Raw genomic sequence first — 14,683 nt, 5'->3', positions numbered from 1 at the left:
GAGATGCTTTGCTTCAGTCAGCTTTATATCCTGAAGTTTTGTCAACTGACTTCCTTTCAATAAAGTGTTCTTAAGACTTTATGTTTTTGTTTTGGCAAATGAGTGTTCTATTTCATCTTTAATTTCTTCCTGTCTATTACCTGTATCCAGGATTCCTAGCCTTTGAGCTAACTTGTCCATCGCACCCTTCACCTGCTGCCCACCAGTGTGAGCTTCCTAAACAACACTCCAAGTGTGTCACTGTACCCTGCACCCCAATTCCAAAGAAACTCTGAGTTCCTTTGCTGGAAGATCCTATACCCCACCCAGATCTTGCTTCAACATTCTTCTTCATCTCCCACTGCCTCCTTCTATGGACCTCTGCTTCAAGCAAACCGGACACACCCCTGGTTTCTTTCCTTTCCGGCCTTGGTTCGTTCTGAGTCTCATGGTAGACAAAGCCCTTCCCTTCATTTCTTTACCTTACTCATCCATAAAGGCCTGACTCAACAAACACTGCCTCCTCTGGGGACACCATTCAGAGGCTGGTCTCTATCCTTCTCCTGTGACTCCTGGAATCTGTTATTTTATATTCTAGTTCTTTGGGGTACATGGCTTCTGTCTCACTTGAGGCTGAGAACTCTTTGAGGATTGGAACCATCTCTGATTTCTGACACGCAGCCTAGTTTCTCTTGGTGTCGGTGGAATGCCTGCTTGCCTTGTTCAGAAAGGTCACTTTAAAGATTAAGGCCACAGGTGAACTTCCTTGTATCCATTCAAGTAGAGCTTTATCACTTGATTCTGGTCCTTCCGACTCTTGCATAATTCTTTCCAACCAGGGCTCACTGAGATCAAACGTGCCGTCAGGCAGCACATGCGAAAATTGTTATGATGAACATAGAGGAGGTATTTTTAAAGATCACCGTGGGTTTTGCTCACCCCCCAACATCTGACCTAAGCAGAGCCTTCTGAAACTACCAAGCCAGGCCTGGGTTTCTCCTGCTAGAGGCACACTGGCTCAGCCCCATCAATGGGGTCGGCCCAAGGCAGCCCCACTTGCCTCAATGGCCAAGATAGGTGGAAGAACCCAGAATGGCCATGCCTGCCAGGCATACAGTATTGATGGCATGCTTGGCATGCCGAACTGGAGATGGTTTCATCCAGCTGTGATCATCCAAGTTATATAAGCCTGTCCCTCTGGCACACCCCTGTGCACTGAGTCCACAAATGGGACCTCAAGCCTAAATGGCCAAGAGAAGACCCCAAGAGCACAAAATTGAAGGCCTGTTTGGAGCTGGAAGAAGCCTTGAAGCTCCTCCAGTCAAGTCCACTCATTTGATGGACTCAGGGATGGTCCTTGTGACTCTCAACTCCCAGAATGGGTAAAACTATGCCATGATGTCCCCCAGATTCTAAACCACTGAGACAAGGAAGGCATGGCCAAAAAAGAGTCCCTGGCTGCCTAGTACTATCACAGGGAGCCCTGTGATTTCCTTATGAAGGATGATGCACTTCCAGGGGCAAATATGGCTCAATTTACCAGGTTTCCCCTGTACTTTTCAGTTCTTGTGGAAATGACTTTGCCGAATTTTATAAGCAACATCACTGTCATAATAACACATGTATTAAGCACCTAATTATTTGTGACAATCTGCAGGGCACTATACAAAGAGAACTGCCTAGCTCTGGTGCATGCCCTCCAAAAGCTTGAATGGAACTGAGCATTAGGCAGAATTTATAATATTAATTACATTCAGTATGAAAAGTAGGATAGATAGTGCAATTACTGTTTAGAACAGATGGTTTAATTCCCCCCACATTATAGAGTCGGCATCTGTAAATACAAATGTATTATGTTTACATGCACACACACACACACATTTCATACAAAACATGACAATTTCCTACTAGAGCAATTGCTTGAAATCAGTGGTGAAATTTACATAGGCCATCTCAGTCATCTCAGATGATAGGGGGCCTGTCAACAGGCGTCTGTAAAACCCAAGGGCCTAATGACCTCTCATGGAGTTTTAAATGGGCACTTTAGGTTCAGAGCCCATGAAGTTGGCAGCAGAGATTTTCAAACTAATTCCTTTCCACTCGTTTGCTTTGGCTTCTCCACTGAAAAGAGCCTTGGTGCACAGGGATGCGAAGTCTCTGCATATACGTGTGTTTATTCATTGGTGCCTGGTGGTTTCCATGGTTCGGGTACTTATGGCTGTGACAAATGAAAATACATTGGGATATGCATGTGAAATGTGATTTAACTTCTCAGTTATCTACGTGGATGGAGGAGCAGCGCAGAAAATCCAAAGTTGTGGGTGATGGAAAGATGCACCTCAGAGCACTGAGACCTGAGCTGCAGCCCCAGGTCAGTGACCCCTTGCAACGCCAGCCCATTCGTTTGTTCTTCCTTTCACTAAATGAATGGAAGTAGACCCAACAGCCGAGCTAGAGAGGGATTGCATCAAAGGACGTCTAAACTGTTTGGGGAAGTAAGACAGGGTGGAGAAGTAACCCGGAAAGAAAAATCCATCCTGAACTGGGATCATCAAGATTTGAACACATGGGGTGTCTGTGTCTGTGTACCCACTGCCCCTCCATCCCTTCCCTGTGCAATAACTCCAGCTGTCATGTCAGGTTAGGTGAGCTGGGGGAACTCTTTCTTGTCGGACTCTTGAGGTTGGTATATGTCCAAAGACACTTACATTTACAGATATCCCTTTGAAAGTAGCACAGAATTTGCCTTCACTTCTCTTGGGTTTGGCTGAGGTGACCTGTCCAGGCAGAGAAATGCTTTTCTCTTGACCAAAGGCACCATGATTGCCGCTGATGTTTCTGCGATGCTGGGGTTCCTCTGCCAGTGGGGAGAGTGGAGGAGGGAAGAGCTTTTCTTCTTTCTTTCTGTTTGCTCTCCTGGAGGAATTATTTCTGAGGAAACAAAAAGTGTAGGTTGTCAGAAAGTCTTTTCTCTCTTTACCTCTTTACTCTGATTGAACCCTGGATACTGGTACCTTCAGCTAAAGTACCATTTTAGCGGATGGCCTTTTATCTGTGGTGTGGGGTGTACATGAAAATGCACATGGATAATAGAGAAAGGCAGACAGAGGCATTCATAGGAATCCAAGAATAAACACATGTCTTTGAAGCCATTAGCCGGATATGTGTAACCTTTCAAAAGCACTGTTAATTAGAGTTTTGTGGAAAATAGAATGTACGGTGCAGACTTTAATCCCAACATTTTTTCAGGAAGGTCCTTACTTACTTTGCCCTGGTGCAACTGCACAAGCACTCAGCCAATGGTACAATAATCAAACAGTAGAAGGATACTTTAAGGTATTCTATGCGTACATATCACTTTGAAAGAAATACCACACTGAATACTTTTGTGACACATTGTAATCTGTGTGTCCAAAAAGTCTCCCAACCCCCTTCCAAGGTCAAGGGTTAAGGAGCCCCAACCTTAAATTAACTTGGTCTGCAGAAGTACTGATGTACTCCACTTGAAAAAAAAAAACTCCATTTAAAATATTCTTTTGTCATATCGACACCAGACATTTGCACTCCTAAAAGTATTCCTGTGCTTTTGAACTGATTTATCTGCCCATTAAACGGTCACCATCAAATAGACTGAGACTGCAAATAAAACAGAAAAAAGAACAACTAAAACCTCACGCTGGCTGCTTAACATGGTAATTGGGTCATGGATTTTCATTTTAGTTACTGTCTCAGTCTAATCAATGAAGATTACTTGGATTTTAATCTTTTCTTAGACAACTAATATTGCACTATGCAACCATTTACTTTTCATGATTATTGACTACCATTTCCAATAGCAAATTAAGTCAACAAAAATTTATGTTTTCCTCTTAGTCAATTTCAGTCAGTGTCTAGGAATATAGATTTACAATATCTCAAAGCAACAAATCAAAGATGAATGAGTATTCAAGAGGTCTGATTTCCTGAACTGGTAGAACTCAGTAGTATTTCTGTCCCACTTCTGTGCTGCACAGATTTGCCAGTTGTATAATATTTGTCATTTCCTCTGTCTTTTGCTTCATAAATGTGGACCTGTTTCAATTTTTGTCATGCAGGAAATTAAAACGAAATGAAACAAATCACAATAACTCTTTCTTCTGCATTACCATAATTGGTTAGAATTAATTTAAAAATACTTGTCAATGGATTTTTTTTAAATTGCTTTGACACACAGAACCTTTTTATGATAATCACAATGTTTGACTAAAATGGTGATGAATGGATAGATTAAGATTCTTGTCCATGGTGAAGCTCCACAAACATGGGACCATGCAAAATACAATGATGACAGAGGCATCTGACTTTGGGGAATTTAGAGAAACAGACGTTGAGCATTGCTGAGGCACCTATAGGAGGTGAGTGATTCATCAGTTGAAGCCACTCCCCCTGCTTTTTAAGCTACCTGAGAAGGCAGCGGAGGCTGTACAGGGAAGAGTTGCTTCCTAGAGACAACTGATTTGCCATTGGCTACTTCAATCATGCCCATCCTTCCCATCTGCTACCACACTGACCAGTGGGGATGGAGTGTATTCTATGTAGTGGTTGCCAATGACCTGGCCCCCTATCCATCTCTGCCTGGCAGTGACCTTGAACCATGAAACTTGTACTTGGGGAAAGATAACGAGGGGCCATTTCCTAGAGAACACTCTGTCACTGTCCTAGCTTTCTACTTACAAGAACAGTTTTTGCTTCTCTGGGTACCTCATGCTGTAGGCCAGAGGAGGATAGGAGGCACTGCCCCCTCCTCCACTGCCAATCCCTGAGAGGCCCTGCTGATGGTTCAAACTCCAGAGAAAGATTGAGAGGGACTCAGCAGGGTCCGTTTATTGGATGATGGGGAATGCCAGCTCTTACAGTCAGCTGTGGCATTCTTTGCTGGCTTTAGAATATTCATTTAAGAAGATGAATCTTGTCTTTTAGAAGTTTCCAGAACATTCATTTAGAAATGTGAATGCTGTCTGGTAGAAATTCCCAAGGATTTGGTCTGAATGACCAGTAAGGTACCGAGGAACAAACAAAGCTTGAGGGGAAAGTTATCAGGAGAAGACCTCTGAGAGGCTACTCCTTCCTTCATTCTTCCTCACCTCTGGAGATTTTCCAGGGATCTGGATTTGTTGGATGAGCAAGAGAATCAGACTCGGATACTTCTGGAATGGTAAAAGCTACTAGGTAGACACTGCTTTTCTAACTATCAGAAAAAAGGGAAAGGCTGTAAAGGCCATGGATTAAAAACTGTAATGCTCCAAAATGTGTTCACCAATTGCAATGAATGTACCACACTAATGAAAGAAGTTGTTAATGTGGGAAAAGTGGGAGGTGTAGGGAGTGGGGCATATAAGCATCCCCTGTATTTTATGTAACATTTTACATAACCTATGTGTCTTTTAAAAATAAATAAAACCTCAAGTTCCTAGACATTTGCCTAATACCTAGCCATCCCTCTCGTTGGGAATGAGGAAAATGACAGGTCGGTGGGCCTCTTAGGGAGACTAGACGTAGAGGCTCATTTTCATCCTTCCTCCTTAGAATGGAGGAAGGCCTGAGGATGACTGTGCTTGACCGCTGGCAGAGCAGGTTTCCCCACATGCCTGGTTGACCTGAGGTGAAGAGGACCAACTCTGTTGGAAGGGTTTCTGGTTCAGAGAACTCCAAGTATGGGGTGGGATCGCTCAGAGAAAGTTTACACCAGGTAATGCAGACGCACCTCACAAATAGCTACCGATCCTGAGAGAGAGAGGCAACCCAGGGCTCAAATCTCCTTATTATATAGAGCAGATCTGGTCTTTTCCTATCTCTTGTCTCCAAACAACAAGGATCCTGGATCCAGACAGTTGTAAGCTGATAACTTATGTCCAACATCTTATCTGTGGCAGATTGAGGCCATATCACTGATGTTAAACAGTAATCCGTGAAATCACTTGTTAGCAGCAGTTAGCCAGATTGCCTCTCTGCTCTGGGCTGCTAATAGGCTCCCAAACTGGTCTTTGATGGAAGTAATCTCTACTTTTGAATGAATTTATGGCAATAATTACCCAGACGGAATGTTAAAGCAGCTGACATGATTGTTAGCTAAATTATATTGATAGGCCAGAAGAACTCGGTCAAGATGCTTGGTATAAAGAAAGGCAGGACTTCTTCAGGGAAAGCTGGTGCCATTTGAGTGAAGAGGAGGCAAGGGCACCTGCTGCCCAAGGGCAGCATCATCTGCTCCGAGGGAGCAAGGAGTAGAGGTCCCAGCTGATGGCATGACCGTCTCCATTCCCAGCTGACGTCCGCTGACATGGAGCAGCCCCAAGAGGAGGGCAAATCCTGGGCATTCAGGCTTCTGACCTCCTCAAACGTGTCATTCTCCTGGCTTCCTGAGCATGAGCCATGTGGCTATTGGCCTTCAAGCAGCATCTGAACATCAAGAGCCAGAGGCTGCTTGGCCAGGGAAACTGTTGACTTGCCTTGGGAACTGGAAGTTGGGCCTGAAACGGGCGATCTGGTTAAAGTAAGGGATGCCTCTTGATGCTTCCTCTTTTTAATTCATTCATTTCCTTTACTGCCTCAACAAGTCTGTTTGGACTTATTTCTGTGATCAGGCTGAGTTGGCAGGAAGAAATGTTGCCGAGAGGCACATGGGGCCACCCCAAATTTGGCTGCCTGTATTCTATCCTTTATCCCACCCTTGTTGGTGACTTCCATTTTTTTACCTAACATTCCTCTGGGACAGGATACCCCAAATGGGTTCAGTTGGGGATTTTTAAGCACCTGAACCATTGAGCCCTCCTAAGGAGGCAGGGCAAACTCACTCTCTCGTATTGGGAGGCTTCTGGGGTGGGACCGGTGAGATGCAAGGGGGAAGCAGGCAGAGAGCTGTGGTCTCCTCCAGGCGTTGCTTCTTCGCAGGGATTTTCTCCACAACTTCTGTTGGCTTTAACAGGAAACAAATACAGGGAGCTTGAAATACATGCAAGCAACCAAGTTTCCCAACATTAAGAAAAACAAAATAGGCAAGGTTGACTGTTTGCTCTTTTTCAATTTCTAGTTTGGGTAAGGGAGTTAAATGTGCACCTTTGATCAGACAGAAAAGCAATCAGCCTTGCCTAGCCTACTCCTATGGAGAAGATGGCATTCAAGAGAGCGGAGCTGTGCCCTGAAACTCTGATTAAAGATCCAGGGCATGGGAATGGCATCACAAAAGCAAAGAGAACCTATCAGTTTTAGACACTTCTCCCACCAACAATGTCCCCAAAATGAGTGGTTTAGAACTAACATGGCAATTCTTGGCATACATCTGGTCTAAGCAGCATGGTGATTGGGGGCGACCTCTACAGATAACTTACACAATCAACAACAGGCCAGGAAACGAGCCACATGCAAGGCACGCCTTTGGACCTTTGCATGTGCAGGGTCTGAGGGTATGATTTTACCACTGGTTGTATCACTATAATCACTAAGAGTGGTGAAATAGCAGTCGGGCAAGGGTCCTAGAACTCTTGGAATCTATTTTAGAATACTTCCTGTAAGTATGTTGGTGCATAGCTTAGAGATAGCACCCTCTGGTTTTTAACTACTAAAGCTGAGTGAAGACCTCAGTCATCCTCATAGAAGCCTGGTCAGTGGTGGAGTCTGGACATGGGTGGAATCCTGCCCTTTAGGACCATACAAAAGGCTCTCCTGGGAAGGGACAAAACAAATGTGGGAAGAAGTAGGAAGCTCCTCTCCAGCCACCATGGCAACCATGAAATGTTAGCCAAATATCCCCAGGAGACCAAAGCTCCTCTACAAATGGACCCTGAGGATGTGGCGAGACAACAGAATGGGCCTGTAGGACACAATGCCCCTCCTCAAATGTATCTGAAAGGGAAGTGGCCATTTCTGGATTTCACCTCCCAGGAATACTTTGTAGCCCGAACCTCTCGTGGGGCAGGTCTGCACAAACAAAGCCTACTGTATATATAGGTCGGTGACCCCAGGAGGCCAGGCAGGACGTGTGTCTGCCAGGGGCTGGGATCATCCATGTAGAACTGGGATATGGGGAGGCTAAAACTGTCTGGAGAAATTAAGAAGCCCCCCAGGATGCAGCTGGACCTTGGGAGCACCTGCCAATGCTGAGGTGGCACTACCAGAGAGCAGCAGCGATATAGGGGCCCAGGAAAGCAGCTTCAGGAGCTGATCCCAGGGGACTGGCTGCCAGGGGAAGGGGGCTCCCTCCATGTCACATTCTTCTTTCCTACACAGCATAATCTCTCTTGTGCCATATTGCACACACATGCCATTGGGTGGCAAACCCCAAACCTTTCTGGCCCTTCCTCCCTGGCCATGCCAAAGAGTGCATTTCCCATGGAAGGCATTGTTGCCTTCACCGAAGCCTGAGACCTGTTGTCACTGGTTCCCTGGAGAACAAGACTTGAGATGAAGATAGCCAACAGGCAGCCACTGTTCATGGCCTGGGCCTGGATCGGACAGCTTACCTTGTGCTTACGCTTGCCTTTAGGGGCAGGTTTTTCCGCAGCTGCGGCAGGGGTCTGACGCTTGGGTTTCGAAGCAGGCTCCTTGTGGTCGGGTTTGGCGGGCACAGCTTGTAACAAGTTGTGGCCAGGCACTCTCGAGAGTAAGTCGAGGTCAATCTTCACCCAGAGGTTTTTTGGGTTCTCAGGATCTTGGAGAGGGGACAAAAGTTCAGTGTGCAGGACAGGGGCGGGTGAGAAAGTTGGCTCCTCGGGACTGATGGACGTGTTGTTGTTGCTGATGCTGCCGCTGATTAAGGTCAGGCTGGCACCTGAGGCTTCCTTGGATTTGGCAATGTTCCCCGCAGGCAAAACGCAAGGGGGCAGGACTTTGATCTGCAGGGTCTCTTCCTGATCTGTGTTGGAATCAGACGTGGAAGAATCTGTTTCGATGAACTCCCGGGATTTTGGCACGATCTTGCCAGGACCTCTATACTTCTTCTTCTCGGCAACCATGGGGATGTTGGGCCTTGGTTCTTTCCTGGGGACTGGCTTGTGAGCCGTGGTTTTGTTGCGGCCTCTCGGTGGCTCAGGGAGCTCCATGCTTTCTTTTTCTTTGGGGGTGCTGCTGGTGATATTTGGTTTGGGCCAGGGGAAGTCATCAAGGCTGGTGATCTTCTCGACCTTCTTGGGCTGCTTTTTCCCAATTGTCCTCTGAGAGGAGGTCTCAAGAGTGGCCGACAATTTATGCTTCAAAGCCTTGGTTTCTGGAGTTTTCTGGGTGGGTCGTGGACGGGCTTTCTCCCTAATGAGAGTGAGGAGAGGCCTCTCTTTGGGTTCAGCCAGGGCCTGGGTGGGGTTCGGCTTCACTTTGATCTGAACTTCCATTGGCTGGATGACTGGAGGAGGCAGAGCAACCGTCTCCATGGGGGTTTCATTTTGGCCACAGATAAATGACTTGTTCTGGGAGGTCACCTTGTTAAGCCATTTGTCCAGCTGCCACTTGTTGGTTGAGGGTGGCTCAGGCTGCAGATTGAGAAATAGCAGTGGGAGTTCATTTCACATTCGGTAAGTATTAGGGAGAATGTCAGTATTGTGACTTAGCTAATAAAAGCTTTGCATGCGAACACACACTCACACACACATACATTAATCATATTACTTAGACTGCCAGACACTCCATAAACTGGCCCTGGTCTACTTATTTAAACTCATTTCCATGTCTCCCTATATGTATTCTCCACTCTGGCCAGGAAGGAAAGACTTATTCAGACAGACTAGTTCCAGAGGGTGGGCAGGGGAGCCTGGCGGAGAAACCGTTTCTCAGCGCTCACCAGGAGGCAGAGGTAATATTCTTTGATCCTGTAAAGAATGTAAACCGTGCCCCAAGCCGACCTCAAAAGGAGGGCCTCTCTGTCAGCCAAAGTGCCTCCTATACGATGCTGAATTCATGGCAAACAGAACAGGCCCTTTGCATTTTTATCGAAGGATGAAAAGATTTGACTTCCCCCCAAACACTGCACTTCCCTTGGGAGACTTGGGAGACGGGTGAGAACCAATTTATGGGGACGTGCATGCTTGACATTAGCATTCGCTATTAAACCACAGAATGACGCGTACAATTCAGGTCTTTGATGCCCAGCTGACTCCCACTGGGTGAACTAAAAGAGCCATCATTTTGATTAGAGCTGATCTCCTTTTAAAGTCATCAACTGAGTCTTATGGCACCAGCCCAGAGGGTGAGAGAATTAAAAACCCTTGAGTAGCTCTGATTCCGGTCTGCACAGGACAATACCAGGTGAGAGCTCAGGAAACAGTACTGGCTGCCACTGTTGGTAGTATGGCTCTGGGGTCAAAGGCACCAGCTCTTGTCACACACTGACTGCCCTGGGTTCCTTTCAGTACTGGCTCCTCCACTGTCTACCTGTGATGCGCCATGGGTGTTAGGGAATGGGGCTGCCAGTTGTAACAAGGGTAGGCTCTGGGAAAATGAGCTGCTATCTCAGACTCAGGGAGGATGGCAGGGGAAAGGCAATTCCTTTCTTGTCACAATTATTATTTTTGTCTGTCATGGGGCTGTGTGAAATGTTCTCATGATTTATTATTAAGCACACTTGAAGGTTGCAAACTGAGATCAAAACACACACCTTCTCAACCACCACCTTTTGCCCTTCTGGAAAGCCACTCCTCTTGGGACTCCCTTGCCTCGTGGCAATTCAGAGCTTCAACCTAAAGGGAGGGGTGAGGTCCCTAGGGCCAGAAGTGGTTTTTGACAGGCATCATTGGTTCTCTCAAAAGAGGTTGCAAGCCCAGTTATGACAATTCCAGTTTCACACAGGAGAAAGTTTGAGGGTCAGCATAGCTTATTGGGTTGGCCAAAGTCACCCGGCAAGAGTCAAAAGAATGCTATCCAATACCTGAATACTTTTCTGAGTCTAAAGAAGTAAATCTTAGGCTGAACATGTGTGTATGCATGCGTATGTGTCTTGGGTGTGCTGCCACAGGGACAGGCAGGTTGTAGTTGGGGTCCCGGCCACTTCACCCACCTCTGGAGTGGCTGCACGGGGCGCCTCATTGGATTCGCTGTCGGTGGTGCTGCTTTCTGTATCTGAGTCCGATTCTGAGCTGCTCTCCGAGTCGCTGGAGCTTCCTGAAGTCCCGCTGGCTGGCGCTGGAGCTGGGGCCTGGGGTGTGGTCACGGGTGGGCTGAAAGAAAAATCATATCATTCATGGCCTCATTCCCTCCCAGACCAGAGAGAAAACAGCCCGGTTGAGCACACACTTTTTAAGAACCTAGGGTGGATGAGGTAGGCAGGAGGGAGCGGATCCTAGAGTCCCCAATTCACAGGTGGGAAATGGAGGCTCAGGAATTCGCCCCCACCAATGACTTGCCCCCTCACAAGGAAACTTTAAGCCCCTCTGATGCAGACCAAAGCAGAGCCTCAGATTCTTACCTGTTGTAGCAGCTTGATATAACTGATGAATTCCAAAAAGAAATATTGGATTATGCTTGTAATCTGATCTGTACCTGGGCATGACTGAGTTATGATTAGGGTGTTGTGTCCCCATGCCTTAGTGGGTGGGGACTCACAGATAAAAGGCATGGTGAAGAACAGAGTTGCGGGCTTATAATGTTGGAGTTTTGATTTTGGAGTTGGATGCTGAAGACTTAAACTGGAGCCCTGGGAAATCAGCATGCAGAGGAAAGAGAAGTCAGTCCCAGTAAGGAAGGAACCTTGAACCCACGGTAAAGCAAGCCCCAGGAACATAGGAACCCAGAAAGCCTGAACCCTCACAGACGTCAGCAGCCATCTTACTTCCAAATAGACTTTGGCGAGGGAAGCAACTTATGCTTTATGGCCTGGTATCTGTAAGCTCCTATCCCAAATAAATACTCTTTATAAAAACCAACCTGGGAAGCAGACTTGGCCCAATGGATAGGGCGTCCTCCTACCATATGGTTCAAACCCAGGGCCTCCTTGACCCATGTGGAGCTGGCCCACATGCAGTGCTAATGCATACAAAGAGTGCTCTGCTACGCAGGGGTGTCCCCCGGGTAGGGGAGCCCCACGTGCAAGGAATGCGTCCCGTATGGTGAGCCGCCCAGCACGAAAGAAAGTTCAACCTGCCCAGAAGTGGTGCTGCACACACGGAGAGCTGACACAGCAAGATGATGCAACAAAAAGAGACAGTTTTCCGGTGCCACTGACAAGGATAGAAGCAGTCACGGAAGAACACACAGCGAACTGGGGAGGGGGGGAAGGGGAGATAAATAAAATAAAAACAACAACCAATTTCTGGTATTTTGCATCAGCAACCCTTTGGCTGACTGATATACCTGTTCTCTTTTTATTCCTTTCAGTTTTTATTAAGTTACTTTTTAAAGTTTTGTCACCATCTTGTTCAAAAACTCACAGGTTTGTCAAGGGGCTTTGGTTTTAGCACTACTTATGGGGCAGTCTTATCACTAAAAGTGGCAAATTCAACCCCTTGTTTGTCTGTTGTTTTCATTTTTCTTTTAGAGCAGCTGGAGGTTTACAGAAAAATCATGCAAAGAGTAGAGTTCCCATATACCCTGCCCCCATCTCACACATGCAGTTTTTTCCTATTATTAACATTTTGCATTAGTGTGGGGCCTTTGTTACAATTGATGCAACCATACTATTATAATTATGCTATTAACTACAGCCCAGGGTTTACATTAGGGTTCTCTCTTTGTGTCATACAGTTCTGTGGCTTTTCAAATTTGTTACTCTGCATATGAACAAGCCAGAATTAATCATTTCACCACTTTCAAGTACACATTTGAGTGGTGGAAATGACCTTCACCATGTTGTGCTGCCATCACCACCATCCGTGACCAAAACTTTTAAATCTCCCCAAACAGAAACTCTGGACACACCAATCCCTCGTTTCAATGGGAGGAAACAGAGAGGGGGAAAGGCTGGCCTTTGCCTCACATCTAGTTAGAGAGCCAAGACTTGAACTGTGGCTTCAACTCCCCCAACGGAGCAGATGCACAGTTGCCATTGGCTGAGTATCCAAAGAGGGGAGTGGGAGAATTTGACCTTTGGCCTCCTCTGCCAAGATTTTTGTAAACTCTTTAAAAAAGTCTGACCAGGGCTTACGTAAGAGATTGGTCATCTCTAATGATGGGATTTACATCAGTCAAACTGGCCAAGGAAAGCACTTGAACATGGATATCATTTGCTCTTCTGCCTTTATTGATAACCAATACCCCTTCCTTACCAAGTGGTTTGCTCTCTGTACCCCATCACACATCTGCCTCAGGGACCTCTTGGCATGCTGGAGTACAGTCACTGCTTTTCTGTCCTTCTGCTCCTTGTCTATTTGGACTGAGATTTGCTCTCCTTTCTCAGAAATGGGACCCTAAACATAATGGCTGTTGGGAGGTAATTTCCCTTTGTCCAGAGAAATTTCCCTTTTGGAAATAAAGCTGGGCTCATGGTTTGGGGTTGGCTGGGGGCCAGAAGCCTATTCACCACCATGCTGGATCTGGCTCTACTTATCTGCCTGGCCATCCACCCAATGAGCCTCCTTGCCTCAAGCCCCGAGCTCCTTACCTTGCTCTCCCTCTTGCATTTCCCATGGTGGAAAGAGCAGCTTTGTCTGGAGAGCCCAGTTCTATCCCTGAAGGTCACCTGGTCCCATGACCTCCTCCTCCAACCTGAGAAAGAGGGATCCCAAGGAACCTCCTCTCCTCCCCACACCCTGCAGGGCTCTGGGAGCAAAGACCTTCACTCCTTGCCTGATCCCAAATGAGTTCATGTCCCCACCCACAGCCTTAGCCGAGTTTATTTATCTCCAACGTCATAGGTCTCACCCATTGGAGGGAAACTGCATGCTGCTGCCTGGGGGGGACAGGATTGCTGGCTCTGCATCCAGTTAGGGCTCCCCATTAGTTACCAACCAGTGCAAAGAACCTCTCCATTACCTGTGCCTTCCCCTGAAGACTGCTCCTTTTAATCTTCCAGGTGGCTATTTTTTTTTTCATACATGGCAAGTGCATCTTAAATGCCTATCTGCTAAGTAAATGCTATCTGCAAATATTCCATTAAATCCACGAACAGAGTAGGGAAAGCACAAGAAATAGAGGACTATATTGACTGGGAAGGGGTGTGTGTGTGTGTGTGTGTGTGTGTGTGAAAGAAAGAGAGAGAGAGAAAGAGAGAGAGAGAGAGAGAGAGAGAGAGAGAGAGAGAGAGAGAGATTGATTGGGGAAGTAGTGGATCAGTACTCTCATTTCTCCGCATTCCTTTTCAGACTTCTTTTATTACTTTTTAAAAATTGTGATAACATATTCATAAATAGAATTTCCCATGTTAACCACTCTTAAGTATACAATTCAGTGGGCTTAATTCAATTCACAATGTTATGCTACCATTACCACCATCCATTACCAAAACTTTTTCATCACCTCGAAGAGAAACTTTCCACCTATTAAGCAATTGCCCCTCCCTTCCCTGTCCCCCACAGTCCCACCATTCTACTTTGTGTCTCTATGACTGTGCCTATTCTAGATATTTCATGTAAGTGAAAGCATACAATCTTTTTTCCTATTGTATCTGGTTTATTTCACTCACCATGATGTGTTCACAGTTCATCATGTTGTCACATGGATAACGACTTTATTCCTTCTTACAGTTGAATAAAATACCACATTTGGGATATCACTTGGGTTGCTTCCACTTTTCAGCGACTTTGAATAA

At 46.2% G+C, this 14,683-nt stretch overlaps 1 protein-coding gene across 5 annotated transcripts in view; it reads right to left on the bottom strand.

The window, feature by feature from the left end:
• AFF2 (ALF transcription elongation factor 2) overlaps positions 1 to 14,683 on the bottom strand; it is a 497,989-nt gene that overhangs the window by 27,939 nt on the left and 455,367 nt on the right. For all 5 annotated transcript variants that reach the window (XM_071213173.1, XM_071213175.1, XM_071213176.1 and 2 more), the window contains 4 exons: positions 11,000 to 11,159; positions 8,478 to 9,479; positions 6,813 to 6,934; positions 2,688 to 2,910 (listed from right to left, as the gene is read on the bottom strand). In XM_071213173.1, the coding sequence (XP_071069274.1) occupies positions 2,688 to 2,910; positions 6,813 to 6,934; positions 8,478 to 9,479; positions 11,000 to 11,159 (1,507 nt within the window). The remainder of the gene's footprint in view (positions 1 to 2,687; positions 2,911 to 6,812; positions 6,935 to 8,477; positions 9,480 to 10,999; positions 11,160 to 14,683) is intronic.

The sequence above is a fragment of the Dasypus novemcinctus genome, chromosome X (genome assembly GCF_030445035.2).
Source record: "Dasypus novemcinctus isolate mDasNov1 chromosome X, mDasNov1.1.hap2, whole genome shotgun sequence".
Classification (NCBI taxonomy): domain Eukaryota; kingdom Metazoa; phylum Chordata; class Mammalia; order Cingulata; family Dasypodidae; genus Dasypus; species Dasypus novemcinctus.
Note: the sequence above shows the minus strand (reverse complement) of the source record. Positions and strands in the feature narration are given on the sequence as shown.